General features: G+C 54.5%; 1 protein-coding gene and 1 pseudogene across 2 annotated transcripts; both read right to left on the minus strand.

Moving 5' to 3' along the window:
- Window positions 1–4,408: 4,408 nt before the first annotated feature.
- Window positions 4,409–8,893, minus strand: TRIM47 (tripartite motif containing 47). 2 transcript variants are annotated; one of them, XM_070389093.1, is made up of 6 exons: window positions 8,142–8,893; window positions 7,062–7,157; window positions 6,534–6,764; window positions 6,174–6,372; window positions 5,628–5,699; window positions 4,409–5,360 (listed from the first exon to the last, which is right to left on the minus strand). In XM_070389093.1, exons 1-6 carry the CDS (start codon window positions 8,826–8,828, stop codon window positions 4,723–4,725), a joined length of 1,923 nt encoding a protein of 640 aa, XP_070245194.1. In that variant the 5' UTR covers window positions 8,829–8,893; the 3' UTR covers window positions 4,409–4,722. The 2 variants fall into 2 exon arrangements, with proteins under 2 accessions (XP_070245194.1, XP_070245193.1); XM_070389092.1 differs by having other exon boundaries at window positions 5,628–5,702.
- A 5,602-nt stretch (window positions 8,894–14,495) lies between these two features.
- LOC102266412 (small ribosomal subunit protein eS27-like) lies at window positions 14,496–14,747 on the minus strand (annotated as a pseudogene).
- Between the last annotated feature and the right edge of the window lie 1,885 nt (window positions 14,748–16,632).

The raw sequence follows: 16,632 nt of genomic DNA on the forward strand, positions 1-16,632 counted from the left end.
GCCAATCAGAGATATTACAGAGTAAAATTAAAAACTGAGTGTCGTTTACAGACAAAGTACCCAGGACCTCAAAGACAACCTCCTACCTGTCTCCGTGCTCGGGCTGTGAGCGCCTCCCCGGCCAATTCGCTGAGGATGCTGGGAAGCAGATGGAGGCTTGCACCCAGGTGGGGCCCGTAAGGACCACTCAGGACCTCCTGCAGTTCTTAGGCATCTCCTGGAAGACATGATGGTGCAGAAAAGGAGTGACCTTGTGTTCTAGATTTTGAACATTGGCATCAAATGTTGAGTGTGTGGCAGCAAAAATGGAAATGAAGTGTTTCCTCTCCTGAGAACAAGGAAAGTAAAGAGAATGGTGAACAGGCTAGAGAAGAAATGTAAAGGGGCCTGAAAGACTTAATCACTCCTGGCTTTATTTCACCTGTCACTAATCTGTAGTGTCTGTTAGATTCGTCCTTCACAAAGCTAACCTATCGCCCCCTGATGTTATGTTTATTGCATCCTGCACCTGGCGTTAGCTCTCTCCTCACTCTCTTGAAGCAAATCACCCCTTATCGCTGTTTGCTTTTCGGAAAGAAGGTCAAATGCAAATGACCCAGAGACAAATAAACCCAGTTACCGGACTGTTTTGAAATAACACAAGAAGAAGAAAAACACAAGACCTTCATTACTTTGAGTTTATTATTTACCCTAAAACCATGAAATCCAGGCTATATAACGTCTCTCAATTCTCCTAGGAAGGGGGTACAGTCCTTGAGATGCTATCCTGCTGTGTCTTTCCCCCATGCATGGCAGCGGAATTAAGCCATCTTCCTTTTATTGTTGCTATTATTAATTTATTTATTGGCTGTTTAGGGTCTTCGTTGCTGCGCGGGCTTTTCTCGAGTTGCAGACAGCAGGGGCTGCTCTCTAGTTGCGGTGCGTGGGCTTCTCATTGCCGTGGCTTGTCTTGTTGAGGAGTACAAGCTCTGGGGCATGCAGGCTTCAGAAGTGGCACATGGGCTCAGTAGCTGCAGCTCCTGGGCTTTAGAGCAAAGTCTCAATAGCTGTGGTGCTCAGGCTTAGTTGCTCCACAGCATGTGGGATATTCCCGGATCAGGGATCAAAGCCACGTCTCCTGCCTTGCAGGCAGCTTCTTTACCACTGAGCCACCAGGGAAGCCTGTAAGCCATCTTTCTATTTCCTCCAAATTCTGTCTCCATGTTTCTATTTGGCATCGGTGGACAGGGAGCGCAGATCTGGGGGACAGATATGGGGCTGAATGGGACACAGACCCTGCAGCTAAATGCTGTCTTCTTCCCAGGGGAGAAAACCCAGCAACAGCAGAGACAACTGCAAGCCTCCGCCCCTCCCAGTTCAGCCCCATCTTCCTGGCCAGGCCCTCACTTTTAGCCACAGTCTCAGTCCAGCCTCACCCTGTGCCTGGGAAGTGAAGAAAGGCACTTCTGTGAGTTCCTTGAGTGGGCTGGATGAGGAGGACAAGGAGGAGGGGGAGGAGGTGGAGGGAGGAGGATGTGTCTACCCCTTCCCTCCTGGAATCGGGGGTGGGGGGATGGTGGGAGCAGGGAGGGGTGGAGGACCTAGCTGCCAAGTGGGGAGAGATGCTTGAGTCCGTTGATCAGCCTGTTGTTTGGAATTCTGGGGCTCATTTTCCCACAGAAACAAAGCTCAAGTGGCGGTTGGCTCCCCGCCTGGCCCAAAGGAGCCAGACTCGGCTAATAGCAACGCAGCCTCTGACGACCCTTCACACTCTTCCCACACTGCCAATGTCTGTTATTGGCCCGGCTCCCACGGGAGCTTCGGCAACCACAGGGCCTCAGGCCACTCTGGAAGAAAGGACTCTGGTGGCTGTGGAAACTGGGGTCTGGGCTGGGAGCAGCTCTTCCACAGGCGATGGCACTGGGGAGCAGCCTCTGTGTGTGTGTGTGTGTGTGTGTGTGTAGACATATCTAAGCACATCCCTCAGTTTCTTCATCTGCAAATGGTGGTGGTAAAAGCAGGTTTGGACTAGATCGATGGTTTTCTAACCTTTGTCTTTTGAACAGCTTCTCTTTTTCGCAAGTCATCTTGTATAAAATCTGTTCTGATTATAAAGCGTTGGCAGGGCCGATGAAGGGCTGGCCCCCTGGTATCCCTTCCCACCCTGCCAGCCTGGCCTGCCTCAGTGTCCCTCCTCAGAATTCCAGATGTTCTCAGAGCATGTTTGAAAAGTCACTAGGCTGGATCCACACACACAACTACACCCAGACAGACACGCAGACCTATACACTAATGCACAAACAACATACAAGCACAGACACACCCAGAGGCACACACAGACACCTAAACACACACATAGGCAGAGAGATACACCCAGAAACACATAGACGCTCACATACACCACATCTCTCCAGCTCTAGTATGATCCTACAATCAGAGAGGAAGTGCAGGGTTGCAGCTAATACTCTAGACTGAGGATGACAATGAAGCTTGGGGTCAGCCTCAGCCAAAATCTTGTGAGCTATGCGGCCCTGGGTGAGCCGGTCCCCTGCTCTGAGCTGTAAATGTTAACCCTGGGATCCGAGATTAAGGTGTACAAGGTTCTGTGAGTCTCGAAGCTGGCAGTCACTCTGGTAACTTTCCAGGCGGCTCAGTGGTAAAGAGTCCGGCTGCCAATTCAGGAGATGCGTGTTCGATCCCTAGGTCGGGAAGATCCCTGGAGGAGGAAATGGTAACCCACTCCAGTATTCTTGCCTCGGAAATCCTAGGGACAGAGGAGCCTGGTGGGCTACAGTCCATGTGGTCGCAAAGACTGAACATCAACAAAGTCGCTCTGCAAGTGGCAGGGACACTGTGGCTGCAGACTTGACTAGTCAGGCCTGAATTGCAGGAAGGAAGCACCAGTCCTGTGTAGGCGCCTCGTCCATCTAACTCACTTTCGGTGGCATGCCGGGACCCTGCAGAATCCGGGGCCTGAGTGTTCTCTGTAAGAGGAGTGGGATGGGGCGTTCCAGGGCAGGGGTGGGCGGGGCTCTGTGAAAGGTGGGAGGGTTCCGGAGGTGAGGGGACTCCCCATTGGTCTACGTTACCACAGCAACGTGGAGGCGCAACCTCCCCCATCCGCCCCCCGGCCCCGGTGAGCTGGGGCCCTTGGCTGTCAAGGAAACGGTGCAGGGAACACAGAGCCCCAGGAGCCAGCAGGCCCCGCCCGGAAAAACAACATCCTGGCTGTAGGGCACCAGCAGGCTCTGTGGGAGGGGCTATTTTTAGCTGGTGAGGCAGCCCGGGCAGGACTTGTATGGCCTTGCTGTCTGGCTGTATAACTCAGCCATTGTCCCGCCTGACCTTAGGCCCGGGGCTCAGAGGCCTCTGTCTGCCCCTGCTCTCCAGGCTCGGCCCTCCCTGGGGTGCACCTGAGCCACTGAGAACCCCCCGGGCGGCGGAGGCTGGCCTGGGAACACACCTTGTAGCCTCGGGAGCAAGTTCTCTGCCTTGAAATCAGCATGCAGGCATCCCAAGCTGGGATGGGGTGGGGTGGGGGGTGGTCCTAGGGCCGCAGGGGGCCCTGGACCTTCCTGGGAGAGAGGCAGAGGCTCTACTGGGGCACAGAGCCCAGGGTCTCCCCAGCGTGGAGGCTGAGCCTGGTTCCAGCCACCCAGCTGGTGCAGAGATGTCAGGCAGCCTCTGAAGGAAGAGACAGGTCCTTTTAGGGAAGACATTCCCAGCTCCAGCCACACCCTGGGGTCGGTTCAGCCGCAGCCCTCATGAGCTGAGAAGGTGTGCGAATGAAAACAGCTCTCGTCTCAGACTTTGTTGCCCACGCCCAGGAGTCCTGCCCTGCTCTTGCGGAGCGTGAGGTCTGCGCTGAATCTTGGGCAGACACTCTCCGGCAGGTTCCAGAACTAGGCTATAGCAACAAGGATGAAAATAGCTGGTGGGCACCAGACCATCCAAAGCAGACACACGGGCAGCCAGAATGACTGTGGGGGTGGACCCCTCTGGGAGAAGCCACCTCTGGCTCTCCCTGCTCAGAACCTGGGAGTAGGGGGTGTGCAAAGGGTAGGCACCCTGTTTCAGCCTCCTTTTCCTGGGTCAGGGCTCTCCCGCCCAGTAGGAATCCTGGGACCAGGGCTTTGCTCCCTTCTCCTGCCTTTCAAGACCAGCTCAGGAAAGATGAGAAGTACGGGGAATTCTTGGTGGATGCAGAGAAGGTTGCTTCCCAGGCGACTCAGTGGTAAAGAATCTGCCTGCCAATACAGGAGATGCGAGTTCGATCCCTGGGTCAGGAAGATCCCCTGGAGGAGGAAATGGTAACCCGCTCCAGTATTCTTGCCTGGAAAATCTCATGGACAGAGGAGCCTAGAGGGCTACAGTCCATGAGGTCACAAAGAGTGGGGCACAACTGAGCACGCACTCACGAGAGAAGGGTAGAAAAGGGAGTCGTTCAGAGACCAAACGTTTATTGAACACCTACTATGTACCAGGCACTGTCCCAGGAACCTGGGAGAGGAGGGGTCAGGGTAGCCTGGAACTGTCCAAGCTGCGGTTCCTTCTCCCAGAAACAAGGCCTGCAGGGGAACAGGGTCTGGGGGGCCTCCTCCCTGAGAGGTGGAAGGCCTTGGGTACAGAAGGTGGAGGCCTCTAGGAATGAGAAGGCTGGGGAATGTGTGGGGGTCTGAGGCTGGTGCCTTCTCTGGTTCAAACCAGGGGTGCAGAGAAGCAAGCTTCCCAGGAGCTGGGTCATCACCTCCTCTTGAGCACGGATATGCAGGACTTCTTGAGGGGCCCGATCTGCAAATGGGCATCTACACTCTCTAGGAAGAAGGCGGGCTTGAGCCTGCGTGTGAAGAGCCCCGCAAAGTGACTGTCCAGGCGGCTCTGAAAGGGGTCGACGGGGGAAGCCGGCGTGCCACTCCGGCGCCGGGAGGCCCTCAGCCTCCGTAGGAGGCTCATCTTGCCGTCCCGCACGGCGTAGAAAGCCAGGGCTCGGTCAGCGTATTCCAGGCAGATCCCCACGGTGGGCGAGAAGGGGTGCGGCAGGGGCGCCTCCTGCCCGTGGAACCAGACGGAGAAGCTTCGTCCGTTCCACTGCAGGCAGCAGGAGTAGGCATTGCGGCCCAGCCGGCCCCGGTCGTAGGGCTCTTGTGGGGAGAAGTCTTCGGCCATGACCCCCACGCTGACCCAGCCCTCGATGATCTCCACCTCCCAGTAGTAGGTGCCCCGGTCCAGGGCGCCCTCGCCCAGCACCTGCTCGCAGTGGGTGAAGCGGGTGGGCGACTCGGGGTAGTTAATAGGACACAGCACCCTCTTCACGCCCTTGGTTCCAAACAGCTGCAGGAACTTGTCGGCCGTGTCACTGTCCAAGTCCACGATGTAGGCAACTGCCCCCACGGACCGGAGAGAAACGCAGGGCTCAGGTCCAAGGTCAGACAGGGCAGCCTTTCCCCGAGGGGCCCACCTCCCCCAAACACCTCTCCTGTCCTTTGCAACGGGCACAATTCAGCCATCACGGGGAGACCCCCGTGAGCTGACCTAGTTCACCCTCTGAACCGGGGACAGGAATCCCGGCCCATGGGCACTTAGGGCCCAGCCCAGCAGCCTTGGGAGAGCCCAGGTGAGCATCCTGGCGAGCCCAGGTGTCAACTTACACTTGAGGAAGTAATCCCTAGGAGCCTCACTCTCCAGGTTGTTGGTGCTGTCAGGGTCCTGGGACTCAGCGTCTGCTGCCAAAGAGGAGACAGACGGTGAGGGTCTCCTTAGCTGCCTGTGGCTGGGCTGCACAAGGCAACCCCGCTCTGAACCTATGATTGAAATCCTTCTCCTCCTCCTCCATCCTCCCAGCACCCCAGGCCACCTGGGGACAGGCACACGCCCAAATACGGTACCCTGTGTCCACACACATGCTGGTCCTCATTCTACGTCCCCTCCCCACCCCCGCCCTGCCCCATGTCCTCCCTGGGCTTCATCCCCTCTGAAGCCAGAGGGTGTGCCAGGACAGGCCCTCTCTGCCCCCCGGGCTGCGGCCAAAGGGGCTGACTCGTGATTACAGGGTGGTGGCTCGAGTCCCTGGCAGGGTTTGGGGTCCCACCCTGCGCTAGGCACAGTTTCCATCCTCCACTCCTGAGCGGGCACCGGGCCTGGGGCCCCATGCGGGGAGCCTGGGGAAGGGTGAGTCACTTGCGGGGGGCGCCCACCTTCCGTGCCCGGCTTCTGCAGCCCGTCTTCGTCACCGCCCAGCCCCCGCAGCTGCTCCCACTGGCTGGAACAGGCTGCAGCCAGGACGGCTCGCACCGCGCGCACAGCCTGGGAGGACTTGGTGAAGCTGAGCTCCTTCGGTGGTCCGGGCCCAGGGCCACACCCCTCCTCCAGGGCCAGCCGGAGTGCCAGGAGCTCCTGTGCCAAACAGATGCCCATTAAGGCTGAGCCGGCCGCAGCAGCTCCTCCGGGCAGGAGACAGACAGCTCCGCCAGGAGGCCGGCACAGCCATGAAGGCAGCCCCCCGCAGCCTCCTCCTGCAGCTTCGGTGCCCGCCGCACCCACGGAGCCGCCCTCACCTGCAGGAAGCTGACCGAGTCGGCTTCGGGGACCTGACTGAGGTTGTGGCGGGCCCTGCTGAGTCGGCTCCGCTGCTCCTCCTGCCGCCGCAGGTCGCCCTGGGAGCGGCCCAGCATGGTCGCCTCCCCCTCGTCGATGAAGCCCAGCACTTGGGTCTGAAACCCCTGCAGGACGGCCGCAGCCTCGGCAAACAGCCGGCTCACCCTCTCCCGCTCTGCCACGGCTGCGCTCTGCACAGGACAGTGGGGGGCAAGCAATGAGGACAGAGAACACCCCAAAGACGTTTTGGCCACCTTCTCAGACCCCCGCCTTCCCACCATGTCTTGTTGGGTGGGGGGGTGAACAGAGGCACAAGCCCGAACTGCCCTGGGTCTGTGCCAGGTCAGGGGGGAGATAGGCGTGCTCAGTGGAGCTGGGCCACACCCTGGGCACAGGTTTCTCTGGGGTGGAGGGTGCCATGCTGAAAGCTCACAGCGCCGGGAGCCTGCGGCAGGGGTGGATGGGGGCGGGGTTGGACAAGATCTGACCTTGATGAGGGCCACCGTGCGCCGGGACTGAGCGATGCCCGCGCCCAGCTCGTCCATGCGGTCCTCCACGGCGCTCAGGACTTTGGGCTGCTCGGCCTGTGGACAACACCCTCGAGGAGAAAGGGGTCTGGAAGTAGTGTCCCGGGCCTCACCAAGGGGGAGGTGGGGGTGACCAGGAGTGGTATCTGGGTCCAGGTGGACTGGGAGTGGTGATGATATACCAGAGGGGCCTCAAGCCCAGGCTGGTGCCCTTTCGGAATGCCCGGGAGAGGGCAGGCTGGTGGGCCATGGGCTGCCTGCCTCCCCTCTTTGACTGGTGAGCAAGTCCAGGGCCCTCTGGGTTCTCCATGTTGCTCATTGTGATTTGAGAACTTCCCTCCGCAGAAAAGAAGCAGAAAGTGAGGAGGGGCCCTGCGCAAGGTCTGAGAATCACCGTCCCTCAAGAATCTGTGTCCCCAATCCAAGCCTGAAAAATGGGGATTCCGGGCAAATCCCCTGGGTCTTATGAGTCACCACTTCAGGCAGGAGAGACGGAAAATCCCAAGGCCAGAGGCGCCAAGACCAGGCCTGGGGCCAAAGGAAACTGGGGGCGGAGGTAACAGGGCTGGACAGCCAGTACATGCGCCCACCACCAGCCCCCGGAACAGCCGGACAGAGCGGTCTGTGTGCTCAGTCCACCCTCCGCCGCACTCCTGTCGTCTGCCACACCCATCCAGACCCTCAGCCCAGGCAGATCTGAGCGGGACCGGCGGGAGCCCGGCCAAGGCACCGGCCGCCCGCCGGGGACCCTGCGGACCCCACCAGGCTCCTTTAACCACCCCCACCATGGGCTCCGCCCCAGCCTCAGTCTTCCAGCCCGATTTTTGCATCCTTTTCGAGTTCTCACTGGGTCCCTCCAACCCTCATTCTCATTCCGAAAAGAATGTCCCACAGCGAGCGGATGACGGTCAGGGCTGGAAGGCACCGCAGAGGTCTTCAGGTTAGAGAGGGGAATTAAGGATGGCAAAGCAATGAGGGGTCCTCGGCCGGCGCGCGAGCCCCATCACCCGCCCCAGCCCGCCCGCCGCGCCCGCGCCCTACCTCCTGGAGCGCGCGCTCCTGCTCCAGTGGCACGAGCTCGTGGCCCCGGTGCTCCTGGGCGGCGCAGGCCTCGCACAGGCACACGCGCTCGGCGCGGCAGTAGCGCTCGAGCGGCCGCAGGTGGCGCGGACACAGGCTCTCCTCCAGCCGGCGCAGCGGCGGCACCAGGCGGTGTCCGCGCAGCGCGGGGCTGCGCTCGTGCGGACCCAAGTGCGCGGGACAGAAGGACGCGAGGCAGGAGAGGCAGGAGAGCGCGGCGGGCAGGGCGGCGCCTTCGGGGCACGCATCGCATCGCACCGGCTCCTCGCCGGGCGGCCATGACTCGGGCGCGCAGGGAGCCGACGGCTCCGGGGCGCTGGGCGGCGCGCTGGGTGTTGCCGGCTCGGGGGCCGGGGCCGGGCCGGGGGCCGGGGCCGGGCAGGGGCCGGGCCCCGGGCCCGAGCCCTGGCGGAGCTGCAGCAGCTCGGACAGCGTGTGGTTCTTGCGGAGCTGGAGGCCGTCGGGGAAGGGTTCCTGGCACAGCGGGCAGCGTGCCGTGCCTCCGGGGCCGCCGGCGCCACCCGCTCCGCGGTGCGGCCAGAGCGTGCCCAGGCAGGCGAGGCAGAAGTTGTGGCCGCAGGGCAGTGTCACCGGCTCCCGGAGCGGCTCCAGGCAGATGGGGCAGCTGAAGGGTCCACTCCCGTCCATGGCTCCGCGGCCGCGGCGCACCGCCTGCGCCGCTCTCGCCTGGGAGGGACCCGGACCGTTGGCGACGCGGCGCCGCCCCCTGGGACAGAGGCCAAGGGTCCGGCCCCCGCCCGCCCCCAGCTCGGACCGCCCCCCAGCGCAAAAGGCCGGCCTGTACCCTGCCCCGTCCCGGACAGCGTGGGGTGGCCTCTGGGCCCCAGTCTGACCCCTAGGGGCTCCTGGAGGAAAGGGCAGAGAGAGAGCAGAGAAGGCGACTGGAGGGGCCACACTGAAAGCAGGAGAGGAATTCACCCTTCTATGACCCGCGATGGGGGTCCACCCCATGGCCAGCCAGGGCCTCCAGAGGGGCTGGGCGACCGCACGCTGTCAGGCAGGCACCTTTGCGCTCCAGACCCCTCCGCAGCACCTTTAGCCAAGTTGCTGAGCTGCTGAGACTTCCTGGTGGTCCCATAGCTAGGACTCCCCGTGCTCCCAATGTTGGGGAACTGGGTTCCATCCCTGGTCAGGGAATTAGATCCCACATGCTGCAACTAAGCAGCTAAATATTCCACATGCCCACAACGAAGATCAAAGATCCTGCGTGCCACAACTAAGACCTGGCTCAGCCAAATATAAAAAGAAAAAAGACAAAGTTGCTGAGCTGCAGGGAAAAGTAACTGCTGATGGGCATATGTTTTTGCCTCTTAGTGACTCTGTTTACCTCCAGTGGGGAACTTGGGCTTCTCTAAACTTAAAATGGGAAGTTGATGTCATCGTCCAAGTCCACTGCCCTGGGAATTCGGTTCCAGCCCGTGGACACTCGCGCAATGTGCCAGGGGCTCAGGCTGCGGGTTCCCCAAGTGGAGGTGTTCTCTGAGACTAGTCTAACCACGCACTTAAAATGGTGCATTTTAGTATATGTAAACTATACCTCCGTAATGTTAAATTTAAAAAAATAGAATGGCAACAAAATGACTAAAGGAGCACTGGTTTGTAACCCTAAGTATAAAACAAACTTCCATGAGTTCATGCTGTTCTAAATAAATCTCTGGATAAATAAATAAATGAGGGAGAATAGACAAATTTCCCATTCAGAGGAAGTCTGAGCAGTTTTGGCACATTCTCCAAGATGGAGAGTGGCTTCCCACTCCGCACGTGTGGAGGGTGCAGAGTGACTTCCTTCCAAGGGGAGCAGAAGAGTAACTTGACAGGGTACAGTGATGAAAACCAGCCCAGCCAGGTGATCAAGGTCAACATCAACAGTGATGTCATGTTCGGCAGTAAGTACCATTGATATGATGTGGTCTTCCTACCCACAGCCCCACTCTGCTGCTGCTGCTGCTAAGTCGCTTCAGTCGTGTCCGACTCTGTGTGACCCCAGAGACGGCAGCCCATCAGGCTCCACCGTCCCTGGGATTCTCCAGGCAAGAACACTGGAGTGGGTTGCCATTTCCTTCTCCAATGCATGAAAGTGAAAAGTGAAAGTGAAGTCGCTCAGTCGTGTCCAACTCTTAGTGACCCCATGGACTGTAGCCTACCAGGCTCCTCCATCCATGGGATTTTCCAGGCAAGAGTACTGGAGTGGGGTGCCATTACCTTCTCCGACAGCCCCACTCTAATTATTATTAAAACTTTAGACAGATCCCAGTGGAGACACAGTCTACACAGCACCTGATCAGAACCCCTTGAAACTCTCAAAGTCGTCAAACAGAAGCAGCTGCTAAGTCACTTCAGTCATGTCCGACTCTGTACGACCCCATAGATGGCAGCCCACCAGGCTTCCCCGTCCCTGGGATTCTCCAGGCAAGAACACTGGAGTGGATTGCCATTTCTTTCTCCAATGCATGAAAGTGAAAAGTGAAAGTGAAGTCGCTCAGTCGTGTGCTATTCTTCCCGACCCCATGGACTGCAGCCTTCCAGGCTCTTCCATCCATGGGATTTTCCAGGCAAGAGTACTAGAGTGGGGTGCCATTGCCCTCTCTGAAACAGAAGCAGGGAAAGTCTGAAAAATCGTCACAGCCAAGAGAAGTCCATGGAGACGTGATAAATAAATGTCCTGTGTATTCTGGACATGTTCCTGAGAGAGAAAAAGGATGTTAGGGGGAAACAGGAAATTCAAATAAGTTATGGAATATAGTTCATAAGAATGTATTGATATTGGCTCTTTCATTGTGACAAATATACCATAGTCATGATATGAGCAAAAGGACAAATTGGGAGGGAGGTGTAGGGGAATTCTGAGTGATCTTTGCAACTTTTCTGTAAACGTGTAACTATTTTAAAAGTTCATAAAACAGGTTCCCCTTGTGGCCCAGTGGTAAAGAATCTGCTGCCAGTATAGGAGACACAGGTTTGATCCCTGATCCAGGAAGATCCCACATACCACGGAGCAACTAAGCTCCTGCGCCACAACTATTGAGCCTGTGCTCCAGAGCTCAGGAGCTGCGATGTCTGAGCCCACGTGCCACAACTCCTGAAGCCTGAGCCCCCTAGAGCCTGTGCTCTGCAACGAGAGACGCCTGTGCACCCCAACTAGAGAGGAGCCCCTGCTCACTGCAACTAGAGAGAAGCCCGAGCAGCAGTGAAGACTCAGCACAGCCAAAAATACATAAATAAAATTATTTTTTTTAATTCATTAAAAAAAATAAAGTAGCCGAGGCGATGCTTCCTACACCCAGGCCTGCAGACTTCCTGCTAATGAGAGGCCAAAGTGGGAGGAATACACAGATGGAGAGGGTTGATCCACATAGAGGTGGGGATTAGCCTTTCTTATTCCTCTAGGGCCCTTCTCAAAGGCTAGTGTAGTCTCAGACGTCTTTCCAGAGTAATGTTTTTATTTTTATATATTTATTTTTCTGTGTGTTGGCCGCACTGTGCTGCCTGTGGGATTGTAGTTCTTGACCAGGGATCGAACCCATGTCCCCTGCAGGGAAAGTGTGGAGTCTTAACCACTGGACCACTAGGGAAATCCCCAGAGTAATGCTTTTAAATGCACAAAATAAAATGCGAGGGTTCCATGGCAATCAATTACATTGAAATACAGGTGCAAAATATAAAGAAAACAAATTTGTGATAAAGTTATATCTGTGTTTCTTTAACACAAGAACAAGTAACAAGATCTGATGGAGGCCTAAGAATTCCTGCGTTTTTGAGACAGCGATGAATGTAAACGTATTTCAAGTTCTCTGTCATTTCTGCAATACGTTATGAAAAATCTGTCATTTTTATTGGTGACAAGTCACAGCTATGGCTAATATCACTGTGGTGTGTTTTCTCCATTTGTAATAGAAAGAAACGCTAGATTACCATTAGAGGACATTGAAAACAAAGAAAATTCCCACCTCCTCAAAACCCTGGGTTAAACATGTCTAATTCAGGGGGAATTCCCTGGTGGTCCAGGGGTTACGACTTGGTGCTGTCACTGCTGTAGCTCCGGTTCAATCCCTGATTGGCAAACTAAGATCCCGCAAGCCATGAGGCTCAGTCAAAAAACAAAAAATCTAGAGCAGGAAAAGAGTCACAGATATAGAGAACAAACTTACTGGGGGGAAGGAGGTGGGACAAATTGGGAGATTGGGATTCACCGTGTACAATGTAAAGGGTATACACTGCTATGCATAAAATGAGAACCTACTATACGGCACAGGGAACTCTACTCAGTAAATGGGAAGGAAATCCAAAAGAGAGGGGATATGAGTGTACATATAACTGATGCATTTTGCCACACAGCAGAAACTTAACACGTTGGAAAACAGCTACACTCCAATAAAAATATAAAATCTGATGTAAAAATATGCTGTGCAGAGCCTCCTGGAAGGAGAGAAGAAAACTAAGATCTATTAAATATTAAAAGAGGGGTGGGATCCACTCCTGAGGAATTTGTGGGACGTGGGTGGGGGTGAAGTCATGGAGGCCTTCATGGAGGAAGTGTCATTTGAGTTGTGCTTTCACAGTCTGCTAGGGCTCGGAGGCGTGCAGAAACTAGGGTGGGAAAAGACCTTCTGGGCAGAGCAGTGGGTGGACCAGCCTGGGCGTGCCTGGTTTGGCAGAGAGGCGTCTAATGAGTTCCACAAGAGCACTTGATCTTGATTGTCTCTTGTTTGCCAAGATGAGAGATGGTTCAGAGGCTCAGACATCAGAGGCTGGGCAGTCAGGCTGCCTGGGCTTGCTGAGACCACAGACCCGCTTGGCTTTGGAAGGGAGAGGAGGTGCCACTCGGGTTTGGGGGTACATACAGGGGACAAGTTCCGCCCTCCGCTCCCCACCTCACAGCCTGTTCAGGAAGGTGTACTCCTCCAGGAATGCCTGGAGATGTGATTTGTCAGGGTGGTGGCATTTTGATATCTCATCTCCATTATGGAAGCTTTTAAAGTTGCCCAATATATTAATTATTCTTTTTGTGGCTGTGCTGGTTGCTGTGCAGGCTTTTCTCTAGTTGCACAAGCGGGGGCTACTCTCTTGCTGTGGAGCATGGGCTCTAGAGTTCCTGGGCTTCAGTAGTTGCGGCACTCGGGCTTAATTGCCCTGCGGTATGTGGGATCTTCCCGGATCAGGGATCAAGCTCGTGTCTTCTGCATTGGCAGCTGGATTCTTTACCACTGAGCCACCAAGGAAGCCCTATATTCATTATTCGTGAAATGAATTGGCTCTTAAGTAACTGACACTCTGCTCACGGCTGCATCTCACTCTGTCCTCTCCAGGACTCTCATGAAGGAGGGGTAATGGAATTCCAACAGGTTACGTATCTTGCCAGAGGCCACACACCTAGTCTTGCAGAGGAGGCAGAACTTAAACCCAGAACGTGCACCCTGAAAATAATCCTAAACCTCATAAATGACCCTGTCTGGCTGCTGCTGCTGCTGCTGCTGCTGCTAAATCAATTCAGTCGTGTCCAACTCTGTGCGACCCCATAGACGGAAGCCCACCAGGCTCCCCTGTCCCTGGGATTCTCCAGGCAAGAACACTGGAGTGGGTTGCCATTTCCTTCCCCAGTGCATGAAAGTGAAAAGTGAAAGGGAAGTTGCTTAGTCGTGTCCGACTCTTAGTGACCCCATGGCCTACAGCCTACCAGGCTCCTCCATCCATGGGATTTTTCCAGGCAAGAGTACTGGAGTGGGGTTGCCATTGCCTTCTCTGTGTCTGGCTGCAGTATTGCTTAAAAAAAAAAAAAAGTCAAGCAGAAACAAAAACAAACTGCAAAGGCAGTGGAACAAACAATAGTACTCAGCAAGCCAAGCTTAGCTTTGCTTGACTCTATGGAAAAAGGAAATGGGAACCAAGCCATATCCCACAACAGCACTTCTTCTTTATGCTACTGATGTACTTTATTTTTTTTGTTGTTATTTTTATTTTGTTTTTCTTTTTTTTGATGTACTTTAAAACATATGCATTTATTTCAAAATAATATATCTAGAGTATCTGAAAAATAAACAATTTAGTGAGGTGTATAATAAAAACTGCAGTCCTGTATCCCACCTTTTTCAGATTCTGGGTTCCATGGACAACTAGGTTCAACCCTCCTGTCTCTTCTAGCACTTACCTCCATATGCCTAAAGCACACGGGTGTGAGCTTGAACATCTGGATGTTTGTGCTTGTGTTTCTGGAGATTTTGATATCCAGATTTTTTTTTTGATATCCAAAATGTGTTTATTGGGATGCTTTCCCATGCGTTCTGATACAGGGTACTTTCAGTGTTGCTTCTATCTGAAGGAGCATCCTCCTGGAAGGCTTGCTTTTCCTCCTGCAGGCGGTCAGAGAACAGTGGAGCAACCAGCACACAAAACTACTGTTTGTGCGTGGCTAAAGCTGTTGGTGATTCTATAGCATCCTGGGCATCTCACATCCATGAAATAGGAATTGGAGCTCTGCACAAGGTGCTTCTGCTGGGGTTTCCTCTCCTCTTCTTGAGAGGGACAAAGGAGATCCTTTGCAAGAGGCATGTTCTCATGGCAAGGTCGTCACTGTCAGGAAGCAAGATCTTGATTCCTTATCATTTCTCCTTTATGTTAAATTCCCCATTGCTTGGATCCCGGGGCTTCCCTTCCCTTCATTGATTTATTTATTTTTGAAAATTACATCCTCTGGGAGTTTCCTGGTAATGGATGCGGAAGTGTCTGCAAATGTCTTTGTTCAGGCTTCCCCATGATTGACAGTTCGGCTGGGTATGGAATTCTGAATAGAAATCCTTTCCTCCCTCAGAGTCCCAAAGACCTGGCTCCATTGTCTTCTAGTTTCCAGCCCTGCGTTACTTCAAGACACATTTCCTAGTCACCACGCTGCTCCTTTCCGTTCCTCCCTCCACAGGCAGGATAGCCTCTGAGTCTCTTTACCCCTCCCCTCTCTGGCCTCCAATCCACCAGCCCCAGAGGTCCCTGTCTTTTAAAATCTCTCCCGCCCTTCCCTTCTCTTGTTCTGTTCCTATGCACACCTGCCGGGAGCCAGCACGGGAGTCCCCACCCATAACAAGGTTATGTGGGAGAGTTCTGGTGGGCAAGGCGAGCCAGAACTCGAGGGGTGCCCCTCTGGGTCTGCCTGAGCGTCTACCCCAAAACCAGAGTCTGTCTGTTTTACTGCTTCATGACTTTCACCAACTCCTCTGACAGTCACGGGGCGGGTCAGGGGGGTGCTATCCCCGACCACCTTTTCTCTGAAGGAAATCAACTTAGAGCTCTAGCTAATTAGCCTCCTGGGCGTAATAGGAGTGTTTCAATCCAAACCCCTCAGATGGCTCTCTAACTTGCCTGACAGGCTTACCCGGGCTCCTACAGCTATGCATACGATTGTTTACAGTCTCCCAACCGTGAGAGGCACGGGAAGCGTAAGATATTCAAATAGTATGGAGCCTCTCGGAGAGTTAGAAATTGTCAGAATAGAACTAGTAGAAGATTTCATTGTTGAGCCAATGCTTGCTGCCAAGTTTCCACATCTCCTGTATTGTATCCTTGGAAGTGTATTAATTAATATAGTTGGTATGTAGAAAAAATAAGTAGTGGCCTTGGTGTTAACAACTTTAGATCTTAAGGTAATAAATTCTTTCCTTTGTTGTAAACCCACTGCACCTCTGCCCTATAGGAATGCAACTTTTCTAACACCTTCAGAGGATGGCGCCAAACTTTAAAATGATTAGTCTTAGAGAAAGTAAGTCTTATGGTTGACAAACCTTTATCAGAGTCATAAAATGTTAACAGGCCTTCTGGCCAGAAGATGATGTAAATCACCTAAACCATTTGTATATGATAAGTTTGCAGAAGAGAAACCCTGGTTTCGATAAGGATCAAAGACTGCTGACTTTGCATGATTTCACACTCCCTATTATCCTCTATGTGCAACTTAGGGTATAAAAGCCCCTGTTGAAAATAAAGCTACGGGCCTTGCTCACTGAAGCTTGGTCTCCCCATGTCGTTCTTTCTCTCATCTTCTGGCTGAATTCCCATCTGGAGCGTGGAGGCTCATCAAGCCTACTAATTTTGCCTGGGCTTCTAAGATCTGACCGGGGAGGCCTTAGTGTCTCCTCTCCTTCAGGAGAACGGGAGGACGCCTGCAGCCTATGTAGGTGGCGCAAATTCCTTGTCTTGGAATTTTATTGGTTTTCCACGTAAACCAAGTTATTCAGCCTCTTTTCTCCACTGAATTTCTTCACTGAGCTATCCCTATTTAACCGCTCTTTGTATCTTTAATTAACATTTAAATAAGCTATTGTTTCCTGATCGCCGACGCTGCCCCCCCTTCAAATTCCCTGGATCCACCGGGGCTGGACCCCGGCACCCACCCTCCTGATTCTGCCTCAGAGATGCCCAGAAACTGTGAGGACTGGAGCAGAGATGC

The sequence above is a fragment of the Bos mutus genome, chromosome 19 (assembly GCF_027580195.1).
Source record: "Bos mutus isolate GX-2022 chromosome 19, NWIPB_WYAK_1.1, whole genome shotgun sequence".
Taxonomy (NCBI): domain Eukaryota; kingdom Metazoa; phylum Chordata; class Mammalia; order Artiodactyla; family Bovidae; genus Bos; species Bos mutus.

Coding starts and splice junctions, on each gene's coding strand:
- TRIM47 (XM_070389092.1), bottom strand. CDS start 8,828: ATGGACGGGAGTGGACCCTTCAGCTGCCCCATCTGCCTGGAGCCGCTC. Junction 7,158..8,141: donor AGGAGCGCGCGCTCCAGGAG/GTAGGGCGCGGG, acceptor TGTTGTCCACAG/GCCGAGCAGCCCAAAGTCCT. Junction 5,703..6,173: donor GCAGAAGCCGGGCACGGAAG/GTGGGCGCCCCC, acceptor CCTCTTTGGCAG/CAGACGCTGAGTCCCAGGAC.